The sequence below is a fragment of the Rhinolophus sinicus genome, linkage group LG02, assembly GCF_036562045.2.
Source record: "Rhinolophus sinicus isolate RSC01 linkage group LG02, ASM3656204v1, whole genome shotgun sequence".
Lineage (NCBI taxonomy): Eukaryota > Metazoa > Chordata > Mammalia > Chiroptera > Rhinolophidae > Rhinolophus > Rhinolophus sinicus.
Window position 1 is genome coordinate 111,972,631 of NC_133752.1, and position 26,047 is coordinate 111,998,677.

Consider the following 26,047-nt stretch of genomic DNA (forward strand, 5'->3'; position numbering starts at 1 on the left):
AAATTTGATAAATTAAAGAACCAAAATAAAATACATAAGCATCCTGAAGTTAAACTATCATGAATGTCCACAGAAAGAACTGCTCCTCATTGTTAATAAATATTTACATCATCAATATTAACTTTTTAAAACTAATTTCCATTCTACGCTATCAATATACTGATTTGTCTTATTATAGTTTTATTTTTTTAAGATTTACTTTTTGACATTTGTTATGGTAATTCTTAATATTATACCTCACGTGTAAGTTACATAGCCTAAATAATTTTGATAATGGATCTTGGAGTGTGTGGCAAAATTATATTCTCACAAGAATTCAAGAAAAGATAATAGATCGTAAAAGAAAAGACAGAAAGAGAAAGAGAAGCCAGGGAAAAGAAACAAGCAAGAATGTTGAGCAAGAAAACATGGCAACCAGAAAAAAAATTAAGGCACAGGACCAAGTCTGGAAAAGGCTGAGAAACGGGAGGACAGAAAATACTAAAACCCACAGTAAACAGGAATATGAAGGAAGAAGGGAAAAACCTAAGAAAGAAAAGAAAAAGAATGGCTCATTTCACTTACACACATGAATTCCGACAATACAGGTAAACATACATATAAAACTAACCTGGTTTTCCTCCTGCACAACTCTATACTGTTCCTTCCAAACAGTGATTTTGGAAGCTTCATCTTTTCTGAGGGCTCGTTCTTTCTTCAGCTCTGGGCTCCAGAAGGTCTTGATGCTATTCATTGAAGAACTCAATTTGCTCTCCTTGACTTCCACATCCTTCCGCAAGAGATCATTTTCCCTTAACACTTCCTTCAGCTGTGTCTGCAGATCCATGATTGTGTTATCTCTGGCCTGACGCAAAGAGTGGGGAACGGTGGATGCCATGCTCACGGGAGGGAGGTGATGCTCTCCAAATGCTATGGTGTCACTAGCGACCCCACTGCTGGCTATGTTGGGACTACTGCCCATAGCAGTCATCCGAACACCGTAAGGCAGACGTCCCCCAGAACGGCCAAGGGTCATGGTACTTTTAGGAGTTTCTGAACCCACATTTTCATGGTCACTTAGGTACATAGGGCCAGACGTGGCATAGGCAGCATTTAAGGACTGGATATTCTCCATTGAAAGGGTTTTCCCACTGCCACCTCCAACACTGCTTCCAGAACTTCCTCCTGTACTATTGGTCCGACGATGACCCAGGCGAGGAGAACGTGGAAGCCTCGGAGAACGCCCAGGGCTCTGGCTGCTCGGTTCCACCTTCCCAACTGAGCGAGCGCTTCCATACATGGTTGCAAGATGAACTGAGGTGCCGGGAAAGGTATAAAGCAGAAAGCAAAATATTGAACTCCGTGAGGTTTCTCTATGGCTGTGAGTCTGCTTAAGGCTTATCAGAAATGACAGGTCCTCAGCTGTCCACTCTTGAAGAAATATCTTACACCATATCTGTAATGAAAAGATCACACATTATATTTTCCAATAACAAACATTTCCTTTCTCAGAAACTTTTCATTATGTCCACTTAAAGATCTCCCTGCCCCTGGAACTAACAATGACAACTGGACCTGGAGCTGAGCTGCGCCCTCCACAACTAAGATTGAAAGGACAACAACTTGACTTGGAAAAGTCCCGGAAGTATACACTGTTCCCCAATAAAGTCCTGTTCCCCTTCCCCAATAAAATCTTTTAAAAAATAATAATAAAATAAAGAAGATCTCCCTTCTATCATCTATTTACTCATGCATTCAAAATTTGTTTACAATTTATTTCACAGCAAACGTCATTTAAAAAATATTTCACATGTCTCTAAACTGAATACTGAACCATACCATGCAAATGGAAGAGAAAAAGAAATAAGAGGTATAGCAATTGGAAAGGGAAAGACAAAACTCAATGTCTGAACATATGATTTGCTAACTGGAAAACCCAAGATCATCAACGGACAAGTTATTAGAACTAATAATAGAACTCAGCAAATTGGTAAGACAAAAGATCAATATATAAAGAGCAATACTTTCCTGTACATCAGTAATAACAATTATAAAATGCAGTCTTTTAAAAAATCCACCCACAAAAGCAACACTACCATAAAAACACTTTGACAGAAATCTAACAAAAATATGCAAGCACTTTTGGAAAAAACTACAAGACTTTATTGAAAGGACACCTGAACAAAACGAAAGATCCATGTTCAAGGACGAGAAGACACAGTGAAGGTGTCAGTTCTTCCCCAACTACTTCAAATCCCAGTGAAAATCTCTACAGGATTCTTCACATAATAAGTTGACTCTAAAATTCAAATATAAAAGTAAAGATACAAGAACCAAAAACAACCTGAAACAGAAGAACAAAGAAGAAAGATGTCCCCTAAATAGCAAGATAAATTACAGGCACACGAAAGATCCTTTATTTGCAATGCAAAAATCCAAAAAGGTCTGAGAGTAAGTTTTTTCTTTTTAACTCATTTAGCAGCAAAACCTGATCTGATCTACGGTCACTTATTGTTTATATGTATCTCACTTAGTATGACTATTCGTATATTTCATTGAGAAAACAAATGTGTAGGATTACAGGACATTGCATAATCCCTGCCCACGGGGAATTACTGGGAAAAAATCTGGACTCCAAAACTACCTCTGACCCCCGGGACTTCTCATGAGGACTTGTAGCCTTTTAAAGCTACAGTAATGAACAAATGTATATTACTGGCCCAGCAATAGAATCTAAATTACATATGTGAATTTAGTATATGCCAAAAGTAACATTTCAAAACAGTGAGGAAAGGACAAATCATTCAATAATGGGATTTGAACAACTAATTTGAACTCTTGGAAAAAAATAAATTACATCCCTACTTCACACAGTACACAGAAATAAATTCTATGTACATTAAAGATATAAATTTTAAAATTATTAATAGTACTAGAAGAAAAGTTCTAGTACTACAGGATAATATCCTGTGAACCTGAGTTAAGGTAGGGCTTCTTAAATAAGAAACAAAAACCATAAAACAAATATATTTAATTATGTCAAAATGACACATTATACAAAAAAAAAAAAACTATACGCAAAATTAAGAAAAACCAAAAATTAGGTGAAAAATATATCCAATGTATGTATAAAGATCTGTATACAAAGTACATAAAGAATTCCTACATGAGAACATCAAATTTCAAACAGCAATGATTAGAAGGGAAGGGAACTTGTAAGAGGAAGTTGAGCTTCAATTATAAAGCTTTATACTCAAACTACAATAAAGCTTTGATTGTTTTAAAAGGAAAATATGTTGATACTCTACAAGTATAATTAAAACAAATTTTAAAAACACATATCATAGTTATCCTACTTTCCACACTTCTCTCAAAGGTAAATCAATAGAGCTAAACTAGATCTCTGTGACTTCCTAATATTCTACCAAAGTTGGCTTAGATCATGTAACAGGCTTTAGCATATTAAATAATACTTTCCAAAAATCCACTGTTATGTAGAACTGATTCTTTTAAGTATTTATTTATTGAAAATACTATCCAAGTAAATCACATTATCTATATGTTCCTGTAAGATTTTAAAGGGTTTATCTATACATGCCAGTCAAACTCAACACATGTTAAAGATCTTTAGAAATATGACTATACTGGCAATCTCACCTTGATATTAGTGATCCAATAGACAGCCTTAGGTTAACAACAAGTAGGACAAGAAATAAGAGGCCAAACTTTTAAGTTTCCATCTTAGACACAGCAACAGCACACCAAGTTCAGAAATTACAATATTCTGCTAATAATTAGGAAATTTCTTTCCAAGACTAACCTAGTTCATGAAGTAAAAATTCCTTTTCATGATAAATATGGACTGTAAATCTGGACTAGGTTACAAGGAATAATCTACCTGTTACTGTTTGAGTGAATTCTATTTCAAGTTCAAAGAGGGATGCAAAGTTTTTTCTTTTCTTAAATAATATGAATATTGCTTAATAGAGTCATTCATTATCCAGAATCCTTTGAATGATAACAAAAGCTAACATTTATTTAGTGAGTGTGCTAAGAATTTTCTATGATTTAGTATTTATTAAGCCCCCTATAATACAGGTGCTGTCATTAACACCATTTTACAGATGAAGAGAGCGAGGCCTACAGTGTTACGTGACTTACCTAAAGTCACATAGCTCTGAAGTGTAGCGTCAAGACCTAAATCAGGAGACCTCATTCCAGAGCTCTGGGGGCTCTTAACTACTATACTAAACCATCTTCATCTGCTGCCGTTGACACCTCAATTGTCCACAGGATATTAAAGGCTGCCACAGTTTTAAGACAGTGTGTCCTGACCATCTAGACCTCTAAACCTAAACTTTAGGGACATCTTAGATTTTTCCAGATGTTAAGCTCGAATAATCACATTTATCCTTCTATTAAGGAGAAAGTCTTTTTAAAAAGATGGTGGGCAAAAGAACAAAATAAGTAAAACGAACAAAATACAGAGTAATAATTCAGTCTCAGCGATCATGCCATCAGAACTTTAAGTTGCCACATTCGACTTAAAAATTCCCACCCGTGCTTTGTGAAGAACTGTTTTCATGTAGTCAAGGAACTAAATCACACTGAATAGGCTAAGATCCAGTAACGAAAGTTCACACCAAGTTTGCAGCATTAGTAGGTACACTCGAATGTTCAAATCACTTTCAGATCCAAAATGGCATTTGCATGTAAAGTCTTTGTGACTCTAAGAACTATTTTCATTTATACAACAAAAGAAGGAAATTCACTAGCTCTGTCTAAAGCCCACATATTGGCTTTTTAATCTCATGAGGTTCAGGAAAGATAGTGTTTAAAAAAATAAATTTATTTTTAAAATGTGCCAGACACATAATCCACAAAATAATAATTCTTGCATTTTAAACAGCTGACAAAAAAGAATTTTGACCAAAAAAGAAAAAAAAGTTACACAGGATAATTCCGTTGATATAAAACTCTAGAACTGATCTATTATGACAGAAAGCAAATCAGTGTGAGTCCAGGAGGGCATGGGGATGAGGAAGAGATGTGGATCACAAAGGGGAGGAGGAAACTTTGGGGGTGATGAAAATGTTTATTATCTTACCTGGCGTGATGGTTTCAGGGGCATATACACATCAAAACTCATCAAACTATATACTTTAAATATGCTCTTTTCATTGTATATAAGTTAAACCACAAATTTTGAAAAAGTAATTTCACATTCCAAACTCCCTTGCCCTTGGTTAATCCAAAAGAAACACCTTCACTGACTGTACACCTAGAATCCTGATGGCTGCGCGAGAAAATCATGCAAACTGTTCAGTCTGAGCCCATAATGTCGCCCCCAGAGTCCTACAAGACCCCCAGTTAGCTTCCTATCCAGTATTTTGTTAGCTCCCTATCGAGTATCTGTTGTGGTGGTTATTTCAAACCTTCTCCCTCTGCCAATCAAACAGGACACACGAGTCTCGGGGTCAGAGACAAAGAACTGCATTACTCACAGCACAGCAAGCAGTATGAGCATCATGTTTGCATCGGCTCCCTATTGCTCCCACGTCCCACAAGGTGACAGAGAGGGACCCAGACAGATGCCACATATGGAGATGGGTTTGCAACAGAGCTGAGGAACATTTACTGTAGGGGATCCACCCCCTTTTATAGTAAGCATTAAGTAAGCCTGATCTCTCCCAGTGGGAGACACTACCTCATCCTTCAAAGTGGCTTGCTGCAAACCCAATAATGAGAAATGGCCCAGGTTAAAGGCAGTCAGGGCCTTGCATTCTTAGCATACCCAGCAGGGAATGCAGAGAAGGAGAGACCCACAGAGGATGCACTCTCCTGACAAGTATCTGTGGTAGTCTGAAGGTATCTCCATAAATTATTTGATACTCCCTTGAAGAGAGGAAGCAATATTTCTCTCTTTGAATCTGGACTTAGTGATTAGCTTCTAAGGATGAATCATTTCCAAGACTAACTCACAAAAGACAGTGGGGCGTCTGTCTTGGTCACTCTGTTGGATCACGTGCATGGGGGAAGAAGCCAGCTGCCATGTTGTAAGGATATTCAAGCCACCCTAGTGAGCCAAACAGGAACTGACGTCTCCTGCCAACAGCCCTGTGAGGTAGCTTGGAAAAGGATCCTCCAACCCCAGTCAAGCCTTCAGATGACTGCAGCAGACTCACGTGACATACTGACTGCAACCTCATGAAATACCTTGAGGCAGAACCACTCAGCTATGCTCTCCATAAAAACTGGGAGATAATGTTTGTTTTTTTAATCCAAAAAGTTTTGAGGTAACTTTTTATACAACAAAAGATAACTAGTATGGTATTCTTTCCTGAAATTTTTGTTTCAGGGGTGCACATTTATACACATGTGTACACTGGATCACAATTTAGAATGTGGCTTTTGTAGGTTCTAAACAATTATTAACAGCACTGCCAGAATGCTCTTCTAATACAATGATTCTCCAAGTGGGTCGCTAAGACTCTTTCATGAGGTCCATGAGAACAAAACTATTTTCATAATAGTATGGTATTTGCTTTTTTCACTGTGCATTCTCACAAATGTACAGTAGCATTTTCCAGAGGCTACATGACATGTGGTATTATCCCACTGACAGCTAATGACATGTGTGCTTATAAACTCTTACATGTTAAAATTTTTCTGTTTTAATTTCTAATATGGTAAATAGTAATTGATGTAGACAACATAAGCAAAAGCTATTTAATATCCTCACTGAGTTTTAAGAGTGTAAAGGGATGCTGGAACAAAAAATTTTAAGTACCACTGCTCTAAAGTTTAAATATGACATAATCACATACACCTACATATAACCTTTGATGGCTTCCCAAAATAAGAATCTAAATTCCATGGCTGTGCATGTAAGATTTTTCATAATTTGGGCCTTGCCTACCTCTCTACAGGCAGGTTGCTTCTTAACCAGTCTCCTTTTTCGTGTGACAACCACGATCAAGTACCTGGAATTTCCCGAAATACCATGCTCTCTCTTGCTTCCATGACCTTCCTCTTCCACGTCAACTGGCTAACTACTACTACTCATCCTTGCAAACTAAGTTTAATAGTAACAATCCTACACAAACCCTGAAATCCTTCAGTCTAATTTAGTGCCCGTCTTGTGGCATCAGGAGCTTTTAAAATAATGTATTTACTATGTTTTGGTTAATTACTTCCTTACAGTCAAAGGGATGTCTTATCTCCAAAACCTAGCACAATGCCCAATACAACTCAAGTATGCAATGTTTGCTGAATCCACACGTTACCTAATCCAAGTAAAAACTGTTAAGATAGTTCTCACACGTTCAGAAGGTGGGCGTGATCTTGAAATTCATTTATGGAAACTACAACTGAATGCAATGTAAGAAAAATATAGTGTAAGAAAGCCTTTTTGTCATTTCCTTCATGTTAATAAACTTTATCTTTTAACTGCAACCAAATTCCATAAATTGACAACCTCCTTCCTTACATGCATTGCTATGTATTTTTGACCTCTATCTAACATTATGCCCTGAAAATCATAAAGAAACTTACTGAATGACAAGCTTTCAATTTTTTAAAAAACAAACTGTTCTTCCATGAATAAAAATAGGAGATTCTGTAGCTAAACCTTAATTCCAAGTAGGCAGCATAAGCTCGAGAACGGACTAATGCCTCTCATCGTCTAAGGAAAAAAATTAAAAATTCATACACACAGAGCAATCACATGCAGAAAATATGCCTATGGGTACAAATCTGCTCTCAGTACTGAAAAATCTCTATTAAGCAATCTGTCAAGTTATTATTATAGCTAGAGACCTATCAAGTACTTAAAATGAGATTTCTTATCCTATATTTTGAGTTTTTAAAAATACTAAAAAAATCAGCACTTAAATTTCTGCAAGTTTGCCCAGGCTTCCATTTACAAAAACTTCCTAAAATCAAATTCTGACAAGGACATTATCAGAAATCTGGTTATCTTAAATTTGGTATTTTTAAACAACACAGTTCTACTATCAATTCATATTTCCATATTCTAATTTAAAAATACAATTTTTAGAGCTTTTCTATTTTCACTAAAGAAGTACTCCTACCTCAAAATAGTCTGAAAGTCTCAAAATATCAAGAGAAGGCACAGGTATTTCTCAAAAAAATAAAAACCCTAAAATTAATTCCACTTTGGTGATATATACTTATAAGCAAAGATTTTTCTTTTCAGATATAAAAAATAATCAACATTTAAAAGGATTAGGTTTATTTTTTAAACAATAAAATCATTTAACTTGCCCAAATGAAGTGGAATGGCAAAAAGTTAAAAATACAATTCCAAATCATGAAATGACAACAGTTCTCAGAATACATGGACACAGCAGTTTTTATATTATCTTCCTTAACAATGTTGCCCTTTTATTAGAGCATACTAGTAACACTATGCTCAAGTATGAAACCAAAAATGTGACCTGGAATCTTTTCTACAGAGTAAGTGTAAAAATGTGCAGTAACAAAAATGCAATACATAGACCTTAACACATTTCATCCTAACGAGTGACCTGTGAAATAATTCTTATTGTGCTCCAGTGACCAGAAGGAAAAGCTTGGGCTGGTTCAGCTCAACTATTTAAATGTATAGCCTTCAACTAATAAGTGAACCTTTTAGAGCCTCAGTATTCTCATCTATGAAATAGACATAATATCTTCCTCAAAGGATGGCTAAAAAGATCAAATCAGTGAGGAAGTATAAAATATCTGGTTCTTGGTAGGTTTTCAATAAATGTCAGTCATTACATTTCTAGGAATTTACCTTACACGTATTTTCACACAAGTGGGAAAACCAAATAAGAATAAACCGCAAAATTCTTTGAAATAGCAAGACTCTGGTAATGGCCTATACAATTATGGGAATACTATGCTGCTATTACAAAGAATAAGAAAGTCTGTATGTATTGATAAGAAAGAGATACAAGTTAAAGAAGATATTTTTAAATTTATAAAAAAGAGAAATACAAGAATTTATGAGGAAAGGTGGGTTTTTACATTTTTCTCTTCCGTACTAATTGAGGTTTTAACATAAATTACTTTCACAATTTAAAACTGATAGACCCACACATATATGGATCACTCATTTCTGACAGAAGTGCAAAGGCAATACAATGGAGACAGTACGTCAATTCTGCTCCCCACAACAGGAGATCTGAACAGCACGTTCTCAGGGCCACCAGTCATCCCTTGCATTGCATAATTACTTCACACAGGCCCGGTAGCAGCTTCGCCTGTTTCTCACAGACCTCTGTTCTTGAGGACAATCATAGAAGAGGGAAAGTTACTGGAACAAACTACATCTGCAGTTAGCCTGAAAGGCACAAATGGTAAAATGGTACTCGTCTTCTCCCTCCTCTACTATTCTAAATTGCACTCAGCCTCAGTTTTCACCTCAGCACATCTCAGTGGTTTATCCAACGGCAACCCAAACTTCCATTCCTAAGGGTTCTAAGCCCTTGGAGTTCATATCCATCTCAGACCAGAGTTGCTGCACATGTGTATTCACAGTTAAGATGGGACTAGACAGTACCAACCGGGTCACCCAGGTTCTGCTACGTGTTATTCCCTGCCCTCATTTTGTTCAAAATAGTGAAAACTTACAACCTAAATGACCAACGATGAAGCACTGGCTATGTAAGACACAGCTGTAAAATGGGTTAACATCTGTAATGGGTTGAATAGTGTCCCCAAAAATTCATGTCCACAGACTTGAGACCTTATTTGGAAATTGGGTCTTTGTACATGTAACCAAGATAAGGTGCGTTCATACTGGTTAATGGTAGGCTCTAAAGCCAATGACTAGTGTCTTTCTAGGAGAAAAGAGAGATTCAATTACAGAGATACACACATAAGAAAGCCCATCTAAGTTGGAGGCAGAAACTGGAGTGATGCAGCTATAAGCCATGGAGTGCCCGGGGCCACCCGAAGCCAGGAAGAGGCAACGAGGGGGTCTCTCTCGAGCCTTCAGAGGGAACAAGGCCCTGCCTACACGAATTTTAGACTTCCAGACTCCAGAACTGCGAGTGAATAAATTTCTGTTGTTTCACTTCACCATTCGTGCTAATTCATTACAGCTGACCTAGAAAACTAATATAGCATCTCATTATAAACGATGATGCGGTTCTATACTTAGTTATATAGATGTTTAGGTCTATTGTCAAACCAAAGAGAAAAAAGACAAAATTATAAACACAGATCCCACCTGAGTTTTTGTTTGTTTTTTAAGTTACAGCAGGATATATTGTAACTCTGGGTAGTAAGGTTTCTGGTGGTGATCTCACTTTCTCTTCAAAAAAAATATGAGCACATACTATTTTTATAATGAGGAGAAAATAAACTACTTTAGGGATAGGTGGTACAAAAATATCCAACAGAAAGGGTATATTGCCCTAAGATAAAGCTCTAGACACTAAAACCCCCACTAGCCACTTCTAGAATAAAGCCAGAATGGTTTTCTTACAGCCACATTCAATGAATTCTCTTTATTTCTACTGCATTTGACACTACTGAATACTTGTATCTTGAAACTCTTACCAGGTTTCAAGATACAAGTTACTAACACTCCGCTTCTGGTTTCCCTACTACCTCTCCAAGATAATTCCTTTTTAGCACATTTTATTGGCTCCTCTTCCTCTGCCTACCTTTAAAACACTGGTACGTTACCTCAGAGCTCTAGCTTCAAACATGTCCTTGTCTTCTGCTATTTTACTTTCCCTGGGCATTCTCAACCACCACAGCCATTGTTTCAACTGGTTTCAACTACTACCTATTTTAGGTAAGTACATGGTTTATGTTTTCCCAATCAGTATTCTCAACTCTGGCTTCTCCCTTGGGCTGCAGAGTTATAGGATCATCTACTCACTGTACGTATCTGCCAAGATTTCCCACGGGCAGCTCAGCAGTTCTAACTAAACGCATTATTCCCCCTAAAATATGCCCTTCTCCTCCTATGTTTCCTAGTTTGATAGAATTCATTCTGACTCCTCCGTTTTCACGCCTCTATTCAACTCCCATTAACTAATCACTCACGGTGGACCATCAAACCTCATCTTTTTCATATATTCCCTTTCCCTCCCTACAGCTACAACTGCATCCCAGTGGCCACTACTACAACATAATCTCCTAAATAGCCTCCGTGCCGAACCATCTTCCCTCTTCCCAATCTACTGATGAGTCTTAATTTTATTTTCCCAACACTATCATCATCAATATTAGCAGTTATTTTGATAGACATTCTCAAATTGAGGGTGGGGGACAGATTAGACACTCCAGAGGCCATTTTTCATTTGATAAAAGCCCCATATCGTAATACCCTCTGTTTCTATCTCCATGCCCTGCTGAGAATCAATATACTTTGTATGCCTTTTCATTTGTGTTTCAGCATTTTTAACTGATATAATTCACATACAATAAAATTCACCACTTTAAACTGTACACTTTAGTAATTTTTAGTATATTTACAATGTTGTGCAACCATACCACTAATTGCAGAATATTTTCATCGCTGCAAAAAGAAACCTTACGAACCCAAAGGTGTCACTTCCAATTTCCCATTCCCCAGGCTCTAGCAACCAATATACTTTCTATCTTCATAGATTTGCCTACTCTCGACATTTCCTGTAAATGGGACCATGAGATATGAGGCCTTTCACGTCCGGTTTCTTTCATTTAGCATGACGTTTTCAAGGCTCAGTCATGCTGTAGCATGTGTCGGTAGTTCCCTCCGTGTGATGGCCGAACAGTATTTTGCTGTATGGATACTATACATTGCAGTCAGCCCCTCATTACTTGATGGACAACTGGGCTGGAGCTATTATGAATACAACTACTATGAGCATTCACGTACCAGTTTTTGTGTGGACCTACCATTTGCAATTCTTTTGGGTATATATCTAAGAATGCAATTGTTTATGCAATGTAAAAACTCTTTAACTTTTTAAGGAAACGTCAAACTATTTTCTAAAACATCTGCACCATTTTACATTCTCAGCAGCAGTGTATGAGGGTTCCAGTTTCTCACCATTCTCCCCAACACTTGTTATGTGTACTTTTATTATAGTCATCCTAGTGGGTGTGAAGTGTAATTTTATTGTGGTCTTGAATTTATGACTTTTCATTTAAACAATAAACTTCAAACAATTATAAGCATTTTTGCAGCCAAATATATTTGATGTCAATTTTGGTACTACATGTAATTAACATATTCAACTTATGACATTAAGTATTACTATTAAATGAGTAATGCATTCATATAGAAATAAAAATTCAAACAATGAAGTCTCCCCCCATCCTTCCATTAGAGATAACTTTTGACCATGCTGCTTTTAATTATAGTAGTTACCTCCACAACTCTAAATTATTTAACTTTTTCTCCACAGCATTTATTAACATATAATATACAACTCATTTCATTTCTCTGTTTATTGTCAGTCTCCTTCACTAAAATGAAACCTCCAGGAGAAAGTAAATGTTCCATTTTCTGTTCACTGCTGTACCTCAGTACCTAGAATGGGGCCTGGCATATAGAAGGTAGGCAATAAATATTACATAAATGAATAAATATCTATTTCTTGATTTATCTAAATCTTTAAATACATTGTCTTGAGTCTCTCCCCATGAAAGGTAAGAAATTTTGTTCATAACCCATTTTTTTTCCCAATTCTTGTGGAGTTAGTTTATTTTTACATCTTCTAATGATTAACTTTCTAATGATTTAACTGAATTGATTCAAAACAGTTACCTTTCATGGTCATTTTGACTTTGGGGAAGAGCCAGAAGTTGCATGGTGCCAAATCCCATGAATCAGATGGATGAGGACACATCGTAATGTTTTTATTTGACAGAAATTGCCATGTATCAGAAGTGATGTGGGACACGGAGACTTTCCATTGTGATGGACAATACAGTGAATGATGCTGCCGAGTGCCATCCAACAGAAAGGCAGGGATCTTCAATATGGGAAGTGGCGCGTCAAACCTTAGTAACAGTGTGTGTCACAAGTTTCAACTTGTTTGGTGCAGATGGGTGTGAGCTACGGTTGAGACAAGATGTGTTTTAAAGTGTGCCGTAAATCATCCTCCATCATGACAACGCTCCATGTCACACATTGCTTCTGGAACAGCAATTTGTATCAAATAAAAACTTTACAGTGTGTCCTTAGCCACCTTATTCACTGGATCTGGCACCGTGCAACTTCTGGCTCTTCCCCAAAGTCAAAATGATTCAGGACATCAAGGCAGCCATGACAGTGAAACTAAAGACACTCATGAAAGAGGACTTCCAGAACTGCTTCAGAAAGTGGCAAGAACAATGGGATGAGTGTGTTTGAAGCGAGGAGGAGTATTTTGAGGGTGATTAACAGCAATGTGCCTTTTACTGTAATAAACTTTTTTTTTTATTTAAACATTCACCCTATTGTTTGATCACACCTCATACACACACACACACACACACCTTTTATTCATTAGTGATCATCTATAGCCCTTACTATTGTACGTTGCACATAACATGCATTCAATAATAAAACGTTTATACATAGATAGATACTTGGTGGAAGGAAAGGGAGGGGAGAAAAAAGAGGAAATGTCAGGCCATCAAGGATGTCAAAGCCAATCTACTTTAGACATTAAGTATCATTATATAATATCCATTCTCCAGCATCAACCTGAGCTCAAGTTAAAGTACCGTGTTTCCCCAAATAAGACTGAGCTGGACCATCAGCTCTAATGCGTCTTTTGGGGCAAAAATTAATATAACACCCAGTCTTATTTTACTATAATATAAGACCCGGTCTTATTTTACTATACTATAAGACCATCTTATTATATTAATTTTTGCTCCAAAAGATGCATTAGAGCTGATGTTCCGGCTAGGTCTTATTTTGCGGGAAACACAGTAGGAAATAAATCTACACATCCTATAAGCTCTATCAGTCCAGCAAATGTCAACTAAAGGTTAAGTTACAAGAAAATGGTATCATGTTTGTGTAATTTTATAGCTTTTACAAGAAATATTTATTGCTTTTACTAAGTGTCCATCAGTAGATGAATGGATAAAGAAGAGGTGTCTCCTCGGCCCTGGAAGGGAATGGGTTCTTGCATTTGAAGTGTCATGGATGGACCTGGCAAGGTATTGTGCTAAGTGGAGTGTCAAACAGAGAAAGACAGATGCAATGTGATTTCGCTTATATGTAGAATCTAAAGAACAAAATAAACAAAAAAATAAAACAGAAACAAACTCACAGGTACAAAAAACACTTCGATGGTTGTCAGATGGAAGGGGACTGGGGGTAAGTGACAAAGGGGAAGGGATTAAGAAGTACAAATTGATTGTTACATAGTAGTCATGGGATGTAGGGTATAGCATAAGGAACATGTCAGTTATATTGTAATAATTATGTACGGTGCAGATGGGCACTAGATTTATTGGGGTGATAGGTGGGAGGGCAGTTGAGGGGCTGGGTGAAAAAGGAAAAAGGAAAAGGGATTAAGAAGTACAAATTGGAAAAAAAAAAAGAAGTACAAATTGGTAGTTACAAAATAGTCATAGGGATGTAAAGCATAGGGAATATAATCAATAATTTGGTAATAACTACACATAGTGCCAGGTGGATACTAGACAAGTCAGGGGGATCACTTCTTAAATTATATAAATGTCTAACCACTATGCTGTACAGCTAAAATTAGTATAAAATATTGAATGTCCACATAAATAGTGTAAAAAAAGAGGTGTTTCTTATATACAATGAAATATTACACAGCCATAAAAAAAAATGAAATCTTGCCATCTGCAACAACATGGATAGACCTAGAGGGTATTATGTTAGGAGAAATAAGTCAGACAAAAAAGACAAAATACCATATGATTTCACTTATATATGGAATCTAAGAAAACAAAATAAATGAACAAACAAAACAGAAACAAACTCATAGATACAGAGAACATTTCCAGGGTTGCCAGATGGGTGAGGGGTTGGAGGGATGAGTGAAAAAGGGGAAGGGATCAAGAAATACCAATTGGGGGGCGGACGGGTGGCTCAGTTGGTTAGAGCGCGAGCTCTGGGCAACGGGACTGCCGGTTCGATTCCCACATGGGCCAACGAGCTGCACCCTCCACAGCTAGAATGAAGTCAATGAGCTGCTGCTCAGCTCCCAGGTGACCAGATGGCTCAGTTGGTTGGAGCGCGGGCTCTCAACCACAAGGTTGCCCGTTCAATTCCCACAATCGATGATGAGCTGGGCCCCCTGCAACTAACAACAGCGACTGGACCTGGAGCTGAGCTGTGCCCTCCACAACTAAGACTGAAAGGACAACAACTTGACTTGGATGGAGCTGTCCTGGGAAAAACACACTGCTGTTCCCCAATAAAAAGTCCTGGAAATACACACTGTTCCCCAATAAAGTCCTGTTCCCCTTCCCCCATAAAATCTTTAAAAAAAAACAAAAAAATGAAATACCAATTGGGGGCAGCTGGTTGGCTCAGTTGGTTATAGTGCAGTGCTCATAACACCCCGGTCATTGGTTCGATTCCCACATGGACCAGTGAGCTGCACCCTCCACAACTGCTAGAGTGAAAAACAACAGCTTGACTTGGGAGCTGAGCTGTACCCTCCACAACTAGACTGAAAAAAAAACACAAAAAACCTCCACAACTAGACTGAAAAAAAAAACAAAAAACAATCACTTGACTCGGAGCTGATGGTCCTGGAAAAACACACTGTTCCCCAATATTCCCCGATAAAAATATACATTTTTAAAAAACAAGTACCAATTGGTAGTTAGTAAACAGTCACGGGGAAGTAAAGTACAACAGAGGTAAAATAGTCAATGATATTGTAATAACTATGTATGGTGCCAGATGGATACTAGATTTATTGAGGTGATCACTTTGTAAGTTACATAAATGTCTAATCTCTATATTGTACACCTGAAACTAATATAATATTGTATGTCAACTGTAACTGAAAAATGAAAAATTATTAAAAATAAACAGAAAATGCAAAAAAAAAAGTATTGCTTTTAACAACCCATTTCTCTTATTTTTAAAACCCTCTATTTGTGTGCGTGCGGGGTGGGGGGGGGAAGACAGTGGGTTTTCCTCCCTTAGTTCTTTAATAAAGTGCCTTCTAAAAAACTTCAACTTTAACGCCAAACAGAAAAAGTACTTTTTCTATCCCTTAATCAGAATATACAGATGGCCATAAAGTAGTAGTAACTGTGGGCTGGCCCGGTGGCTCAGGCGGTTGGAGCTCCATGCTCCTAACTCCGAAGGCTGCCGGTTCAATTCCCACATGGGCCAGTGGGCTTCTCAACCACAAGGTTTCCAAGGTTCAACTCCCACAAGGGATGGGGGGCAGCACCCCCTGCAACTAAGACTGAACACAGCACCTTGAGATGAGCTGCCGCTGAGCTCCCAGATGGCTCAGTTGGTTGGAGCCCGTCCTCTCCTCTCAACCACAAGGTTGCCGGTTCGACTCCTGCAAGGGAGGGTGGGCTACGCCCCCTGCAACTAACAACGGCAACTGGACCTGAAGCTGAACTGCACGCTCCACAACTACAATTGAAAGGACAACAAGTTAACTTGGAAAAAATTCTGGAAGTACACACTGTTCCCCAATAAAGTCCTGTTCCCCTTCTCCAGAATCTTAAAAAAAAAAAAAAAAAGAAAAAAAAAAGAAAGGCAGCAGGAAGTAGTAATTGTGAAAATAATCCACTTCAAAGCGTCCATAAAGGATGCAGGGGAATGCTGCTGAGACAAAACAGAAAAACATGGAAGGTGAAGAGGCATAGCTGTGGAGGTCAATTCTTTGTGATCAAGGGTTTTTAGCATCCTAAATCCTACTCCCCATATTCATTACCAAATCTCCATGAGGTGTTAAAATAAAACAACAACAACAAAACTGAGTTCAGACCTGGCCACTACTACTATTGATACCAAAAAGCTTGTCAGCTAGGTCAGGAAAGCCAGGAAGAGAAGAATACTAGAAAACTCCCGCATCGTTTTTCCCCACAAGAAAAGTATTGGTCCCAATACCTACATACATACTGAGAGAGAATACCAGTCAGCCTTGCCCAACCCAGACACCTATATACACCCACTCAGAATCCTGGAGTATACAGGGGCCTAAAAATAAAAATACTTCCACACACAATGATTGTATGTTAGCCTTTAATTCTCACTCTTCCCACAAATAGCTACAAGCATAACAAGCAAGTGCAAACAGCAGTCTCTCACTCTTTCCTCACATTTTAGAAGGCTAATAGCTCTCTACAACCTGAGTCTCCAAAGAAACACCAAACATTCATAAATCAAAAGAAAGCAGAAAATCCTTTAATAGCAACATGGTAACCTACTTCAAATTAATTACAACTGGATAGGCTGACACAGATTGCTCTGACATATTTACAAAGTAAACTAGACAATATAATACATCAGCCATTAGCTATTTAAAGAAAATGTAAAATTCTGACCTAAATCCAAAAATTACTAGTTCAACATGCTGTGGTTGGTTATACTAATCACTAATCAGCATTTATTATCAGAAAATGAGTTCAATATTTTATAACACTGTATTTCAATATTTTTAAAGATTCTGTTCATTTTGTTAAAGGGTTACAAAATGTCACTAACGGCAAGAATTATGCTGCTATCTTAAGCATTCTATGAAAAGATTAACAATAGATCAAAATGTTTAAATCCCACTGAAGTAAAATTTGGCAGAATCTATAAAATATATTTTAAATGTGCATACCCCCTGACCTAGAAGTCTCACTTTTAAAATTATTCTCTACAAGACATATTTCACAGGTTCAAGGATATATGTGCAATGATGTTCAATTACTGTATTATTTGTACCAGCAAAAAGAGAAAGAACAACTTAAATTTCTACCAAGAGACTGGTTAAATAATGTCTCCAAACTATACAATAAAATACTGCTGTTAAAAAAATTTCGTAAGTGAATGTCTATATCCGACAATCTCCATAAAGACATCTACGACATACTGTTAAGTGGGAAAAATAGCAAGTTACAGAACTGTTTAATACAATCCGTTCGGTATACAAAAGTATATGTATATGTACGTTTGTACAGACATAGAAATTATTTGGATAGTAAGAAGCTATTTCTGAAAGGTCAGATGGAGCCAATTTTTCTCTTGCATATATACTTCTTTTCTCTCGTTTTAATCATTTTAACAGTGAGCATGTATTACTTTCATGCGCGCACACATACACACACACACAGTCACTATAAAATAAGGGCTTAAATAAGGACCTCAACAACGTAGCACTATCATATGGTAATTACTGGGCGAGGCCCCAGGCTGATAAGTAGCAGGAGGTGGGGGGAAAAACCTTACAAGTTCAAGACAGCACAGATGTCTCTGCTTCCACCCTCAGCATGTAGTAGATCAGGTTTCTAACATCAGGCATCAGGTTGTACGACCTCAATCTGATTCTCCTAGAGACCAAACATAGAACCATGTGGCTAAAGCAGCACTGTTTGGGTAATATACCTACCAGAAAGAGCACCTCTGCTAGGAGCAGTAGTGACCTTAAACACTTGTCAGTTGTCATTTCATTCTTTTTTATGGAAGAGCGAGAAGGTGAGTAACTCAGTTACAATCAAGTTAATTGTGGTTCTTAACAATTCTTATCAATCAGCTAATCAAGTTAATTGTAAGGTCTACCAAAGTTCTCAGCATAACAAATACCTCGTCAAGCAGACATTAAGAAGCAAATACAAGGTTATTAATCATAGCTCTTCTCTAGTTACATCAGCAATCTGTGCCACTTAGTTCAAGAAAGTCAAGTTCTAGATTGTGTGGCCTTCCCCAATGACTCCAGTCCTCACTGATATCCTGCTTTCTTAAAATCCTAAAATATTAAGTTGTTTGGACTGTAGATATCTTTTGTCTTATATCCACATCTCATACATTATGATCCATTCAACACAGTTCAACAAATGCTACCAGACTGATTAAACAGAATAAACAAAGTCAACAGATGCACGTGTCCACACCCCCTTATCCACAAATCTAAATTCCAAAAATCTCTGAGAAGCCAAAAATTTTGTAACTAGTTTGGTGGCAAAACCACACCTGAACTGATGTAGAAATATCAATGTGCTTGATAAAGGAATCAGGAGGTGCCCCCCACTCCTACTTGGAAAATTAGATTATATGTAGCATCATATAATAAATATAATGCATTATATCACCTGCCTTAAATCTGACAAATTCTCAGTTCTGGCCCCGAGATCTTGGATATAGACCTGTATTACTGGATATTCAGCATCCACGTCACTGCTGGTAAGGACATCTATAATCAGGGAGAGCTACACAGGGATTCTTAACTCTATATTTTATTTCTTAAGTTAGGTAGTGTGTACACATGTAGTAATTGTACAATTCTATCTTTTTACATGAAACATTTCATAAATTTTTAAAGTTTAAGTGAAAAAATGTAGGTACCCAATGTTTTATTTTCTTCCTTAAAATAATAAAAACATTTGAATTCAAAGTATTTGTTTCCTTCCTTAAAATACCAACAGCATTTGGGAAGAAGCAAGTTTGAAAATGGTTAAGGGTCTTAAAAATATTCATATCTTTTGATCCAATAATTCCATAAACAGGAAACCAATCTACTTAAATGATCCAAAATTTAGAGAAAACCAACTACCGATTTTGAATTATGATTTACCACCTTTATTAGTACTCACTCAATTGGGAAATGTTTAAGTGAAATCTTTATAATTTAACATGCAGCCTACAAAAAATATATTTACAACGAATATCTGACATTAAAAAATGTTTATAGTACAGTAAATGAAAGTGGATATACATTTAACATACTCTTCATTTTGTCGATATACATATAAGCATAGCAAAAACAATGGAAGGAAATTTGTTTACTTTCTTAACAGTTGTCAAACTTTTCCAAATGAGTATGTAACACTTTATTTAAAAGGAAAAAGATTTAAATAGAAATAAAAGGAAAAAAAACACTGTAATTTAAAGTGAGCATTTCTTCCTTTTGGACCAGGTCTCAAAATCCTTCCCAACACAGCACTACCAGCTGCCACCACCAAACGTACTTGGCACATAATATCAAACCTATCCGTTGGCCCTAAAGGCATCATAAGATATTTTCATTATTTGCAATAATACAGATGCAAAATGTCTAATATTATTTCAGACCTGAGTGAATATATGGGAAATACTGTGAAAAAGACAGCAAGATTTCTTAACACACACTGGGCATACAATGCATGGGGTAAGCATTATAAAATTGTTTCTTATCTTCTCCAATACACTTGAAGGATGGTACACTGCCAGATATAATGGGCAAGATGAGACTTGAGGAAAAGACTCAGAAAAAGAATTCACAGAGCCATTAAAAACATAATTCCTTTCTCTTTGATCTGGGAGAATCCATTTTTCTTCTACCTTTAACCATGCTTCTCCGAATAAAAACTCCTCCAAGGACTTTTTTTTTTTAAATTAACTCTTTACATGTATATACCCAAATGCAGAATTACAGACTCTTAAATTCTATATATTTAACCTAGACTACCAAAAAATCATAAATTTAAAAGCATCCAGAGATTTCCTGTCAATATGGCAGAGAAGGCTGTGCTTGCCTCCTCTCACAACCACATTAAAATTACAACTAAACTACAGAACAACTATCATTGAGAACTGCCTTAAGTCAAACTGAACAGAAGTCCTACGACTAAGAATACACAGAAGAAGACACATGGAGACTGGTAGGAAGGGCAGAAATGCAGAACTGGGTAGTCCCACAACCTCGTGTGACAGTTAAAAATCAGAGAGGATATCTCAGCTATGGAGGTCCCCCGAGGAGTATGGGGGTGGCTAGAGTCCCAGGCATTTCTCTTAAAGAGCCCTTACATGGACTTACTCCCTGATGGACTCACTCTCTCTGAGCTCCCGCACTGGAACAGCCAATCAAAAGGTGCCAGGGACAGATGTGGAGCAACTGGATTGATTGACTTCAGGGTGAGGGCTGGAGGGGTAGCTTTGTCCCAGACAAAAGTGCTTGTAGAATCCATTGCTTCACTGTTGAGCCATACCCCATCCTGGGCATGCAGACGATGGCAGGAGACATATCTGAGTCTCCGTCAAGCTGGCTAACCCCATTAGTTCCCCCCACCCTGGTGATTCCCTGAGACCCTGCCCCACCCAACTTTCAGGCACACCCAAGCTGCTTCCAGTGGCTTTTCCATACAAACAGCCTGTCTTGTCTCATGGTGCGAACTTTCCTAAAATCTCTCAAAACCCAAACAAGCGGCATCTGGCTTCAGCATGTCCCATACCTCTTGCTGAACAACTCCAAACCCAGCATTAGCAACATCCAGCCTTGGTTCACGGCTTGGCCACTCAACGCACCTCCAAGCCCAGCATACATGGTGGCCACATGCAGATTGCTTTTTAGCTCATGCCAGGTGGCCCTGGGCTGGGCACAGGCTGCAGCTAAACCTGGCCTGTGGCAGGATGCCTCCCAGAAGGCTCAGGGCCTGGCACGCCCAGTGGCCAGCTTTGCACTGAGCCAGAGCATCACCCAATCACCTCCAAGAATGACACATCCAAAGGGCAGACTAGGCAGGCATCAGAGCCCTTCTAAAGCGAACCCTGCTCTGTGGGGTCAACCCCTGCATAATACCTCCTCCACTGTAGTCACAGCCAGTCCTCACAGCCAATCAGCCCAAGGGTCAATTTCTCTCACTGATATGCAAACAGCAACCAAGGCTCAATTACAACAGAAAATTACACACAACCCACACAAGGGACACACCTGTAGCACTCAACTCAGGTGACCTGGGAGACTGCGTCACTGCGCTCCACCGGACATCTACTACATAAGGCCACTCTACACAGACCAGGAGACACGGCAGCCCTACCTAATACATAGGAACAAACACAGAGAGGTAGCCAAAATAGGGAGACAAAGAAACATGTCCCAAATGAAAGAACAGGACAAAGCTCCAGAAAAAAAAAAGGGGGGAGACAAGTAATCTACTAGACACAGAGTTCAAAACACTAGTTATAAGTATGCTCAATGATCTCAGGGAGAACTTCAACAAAGGAATAGAAAACATTTTAAATGGACATGGAAAATATAAAAAAGGACCAGTCAGAAATAAAGAACATAAAAACTGAAATGAAGAATACATTTGAGAGAATCAACAGTAAATTAGATAAAGCAGAGGATCAAATCAGCAATTTAAAAGATAAGGTAGTACAAAATGCCCAATCAGAACTGCAAAAAGAAAAAATGAAAAATGAGGATAGTTTAAGGGAACTTGGGACAACATCAAGCGTACCACCGTTTCCATTATAGGGATAACAGAAGAAGAAAAGAGAGAACATGGAATTGAAACCCTATTTTAAGAAATAATGATGGAAAACTTCCCTAACCTGGCAAAGGAAACAGACATACAAGCCCAGGAAACACAGAAAGTCTCAAACAAGATGAACTCAAACATGCTCACACCAAGACACATCATAATTAAAGTGCCAAAGGTTGAAAACAAAGAAAGAATCTTAAAAGCAGCAACAGAACAGCAGTTACCTACCAGAGAGCTCCCATAAGACTGATTTCTCAACAGAAACTTTGCAGGTTAGAAGGGTCTGGCACAAAACGTTCAAAGTGATGAAAGCCAAGGACCTCCAACCAAGAACACTCTACCCAGCAAAGCTATCATTTAAAACTGAAAGAGGGATAGCTTCCCAGACAAGGAAAAGCTAAAGGAGTTCAACACCACCAAACCAGTATTACAAGGAATGTTAGAGGAACCTCTTTAAGACACACACACACACACACACACACACACACACAAAAATCAAAAATATAAATAATAAAATGGCAATAACTATATATCTATCAATAATTACTTTCAATGTAAATGGATTAAATGCTCCAATCAAAAGACATCGGGTGACTGAATAAGAAAAACAAAACCCCTACATATGCTACCTTCAAAAGACACACTTCAGATCGAAAGACACACACAGACTGAAAGTAAAGGGATAGAAAAAGATATTTCATAAAAATGGAAACAAACAAAAAGCTGAATCAGCAATACTTATACCAGACAAAATAGAATCCCACTTCTGGGTATTTAGCTGAAAAACCCAAAATGCTATTTCGAGGGGATGCGTGCATCCGTATGTGCATTGGCCAAGACGTGGAGGCAACCTGGGTGTCCACGACAGATGAATGGATAAAGAGGTAGTACATATATATAATGGAATATTAGAAGGAAATGGGTTCTTGCCATCTACAGTGGCATGGTTAGACCTGGAGGGTATTGTACTAAGCAGAGCATGTCAGACAGAGAAAGACAGACGCAATGTGATTTTGCTTATATATGGAATCTTAAAACAAAATAAACAGAAACAAATTCATAGATGCAGAGAAAATTCTGATGGTTACCAAATGGGAGGGGTGGGGGGGCATGAAAAAAGAGAAAGTATTAAGCAGTACAAATTGGTAACTACAAAACAGTCATGGGGATGTAAAGTAAAGCTTAAGAAATACTGTCAATAATATGGTAATAACTATATAAGGTGCAAGGTGGGCACTAGACTAGTTAGGGGGATCACTTCTTAAATTATATAAATGTTTAACCAATATGCTGTACACCTGAATTAACATAGCACTGAATGTTAACTGTAATTGAAAACTTTAAAAAGGGGGGGATGATGGGAATAAGAGGTTCAAATTTCCAGATATAAAACAAGTCAGCAATCATGGGGATGTAATGTACAGCATGGGGAATATAGTCAGTAATATTGTGATAGTGCGGTAAGGTGTCAGATGGTTGCTGGACTTATCATGGTGATCACTTCTTCAGGTATATAAATGCTGAATAACTATGGTGTATACCTGAAACTGATATAATATTATAGGTTAGCTATATTTTAATAAAAATCTTAATAAAACAAAATAACAAAATATATAATTCTGGGACTACTTAGGAGATGCTGGGGGCAATCAGAAAATATTCCTGCAGTCCATTTAAAGTAACTGTGTTCTTTGGAAATCATCATAATCATAACATGAGCTATTGAATAATACAGTATTAGTATCACTTTTAACTTGGAGATTCTATAATGTCTTGACTTGAAAAGATTCTCCACATTCTTCCACCCCTCTTATGACTCCTGCAGGCAGAAGTGAGAAGAGGTTATCTAGAGCAAAATGAAAGAATAAAATATTTCCTTGCGAATTGAAAAACAAAACATCCAAAGGGATTCCAACAGAAGTCAGTGGTTCCTGGATTAACTAAGAAAACCAATTAGGCCATAATACATTTCAAAGTTCCAGAACTAAAATAGCTTTCTATTACAAAGTCTACTTAAGTGAAGCTGTACAATAGAAGTATGTTATACTGCACATTAAAAAAAAAAAAAAACTTTTACATCATCATACAAAGCATTTAACATAGTATGGGGATCATAATGAGCACTCATCAGTATGAACAATAAGTATATTTCCTCTATCTTAAGATATACTTTTTTCGATCAAGTTTCTGAAATTGGGATTCAGCTTATAACAACATGTATAATTAAAATAGGTTTCTTCCTCCCCCCAAAAAAAAGAATTACTAAATTGATGGTACACTCCACAAAAAAGAAATGGCAACTTAGAAATGAGGAGACATGGTATTATACAAGTACGTGGCACATACTTGCCATGAATACTTCCTTTAACAGGGAGAAAGACTGTATTATGCATTTCTAGATGAGAAACTAAGTCTTAGAAAAGGCTCAATAAGTCACCCAAGATCACACATCTGACTCTAAAGTTAGAGTCTTAACCACTACAATATGCTGCATAGTCATCTACTATTTTGCTCTCACCAATTATATTTATAGATTTTTTTTTTTAAATAGAGCACAGAGAAGTTAATATTGGTTTGTTCAAAACCACAAACCTGTTTATCTTCACATTCTTCAGTCCCTGCCATCTAGCTATCTGTTTCTACACCTCTCCAGACTGGAATTGCCAACTATCAAGTGAACGTTCTTGGTTATTCTGGTGATGCAGTGTCTACTCTGGTAGCCACTGGTCATGTGTAGCAGTTGAGAACCTGAACTGTAGCTAGTGAGACTATGGAACTAAACTTTTAACTTTATTTCATTGTAATTAAAAGTTAAACTTAAAACTGATACTCATTTCAGTTACCGGAAAATTTTTAAGCATATTTGGAACAAGTTGGGTATGTGAATCCACTTTTTCAACAATAAATTTTATAAAATCTAAATACAGATCAAGTATTTCTGAGAAAAACTTAGCATCTAAATTGATATGCTGTAAAAGTATACAATTGATTTCAAAGACTTGGTATGAAAAAATAATGCAAAACTGCCCATTAGTAACTTTTTAAATATGATGTTTCAACCTGTTGAAATATTTTGGATGTTTTGGGTTAAATAAAATATACTATAAAAATTATCAAATCAAATAGTTTCTTACTCTATAATGTGGCCACTAAAATTTTAATTACATATGTGGCTCACATTATATTTCTACTGGACAGTCCTTTCCAGAGGCTCCAGGTGCCCCCACCATAGCCACCAATACCGTGTTTCCCCGAAAATAAGACCGGGCCAGACAGTCAGCTCTAATGCGTCTTTTGGAGCAAACATTAATATAAGACTCAGTCTTATTTTACTATAATATAAAAATATAACATAATATATAATACCAGGTCTTATATTGATGTTTGCTCCAAAAGATGCGCTAGAGCTGATTGTCCGGCCCGATCTTCTTTTCGGGGAAACACGGTAGTTCCATGAATGGCATCACCATCCCTCTAGATCAGTGCTGCCCAATAAACCTTCTCTAATTATGGAAGTGTTCTACCTATATCTGATGCTGACTGGGTGGCGGTGGTGGTGATTGTGTCTGACTCATAGAATCCCTTAGGATATTGTGGAGCCAGAGTTCTTAGGAGACTAGAGAATACCATCTATTACTTTGACTTTCCTCTGGAGGAAGGT

At 37.4% G+C, this 26,047-nt stretch overlaps 1 protein-coding gene across 13 annotated transcripts in view; it reads right to left on the reverse strand.

The window, feature by feature from the left end:
* Positions 1 to 26,047, reverse strand: part of ERC1 (ELKS/RAB6-interacting/CAST family member 1) — a 490,623-nt gene that overhangs the window by 442,097 nt on the left and 22,479 nt on the right. For all 13 annotated transcript variants that reach the window (XM_019711308.2, XM_019711306.2, XM_074325175.1 and 10 more), the window contains exon 2: positions 611 to 1,435. In XM_019711308.2, the coding sequence (XP_019566867.1) occupies positions 611 to 1,279 (669 nt within the window). In that variant the 5' untranslated portion in view covers positions 1,280 to 1,435. The remainder of the gene's footprint in view (positions 1 to 610; positions 1,436 to 26,047) is intronic.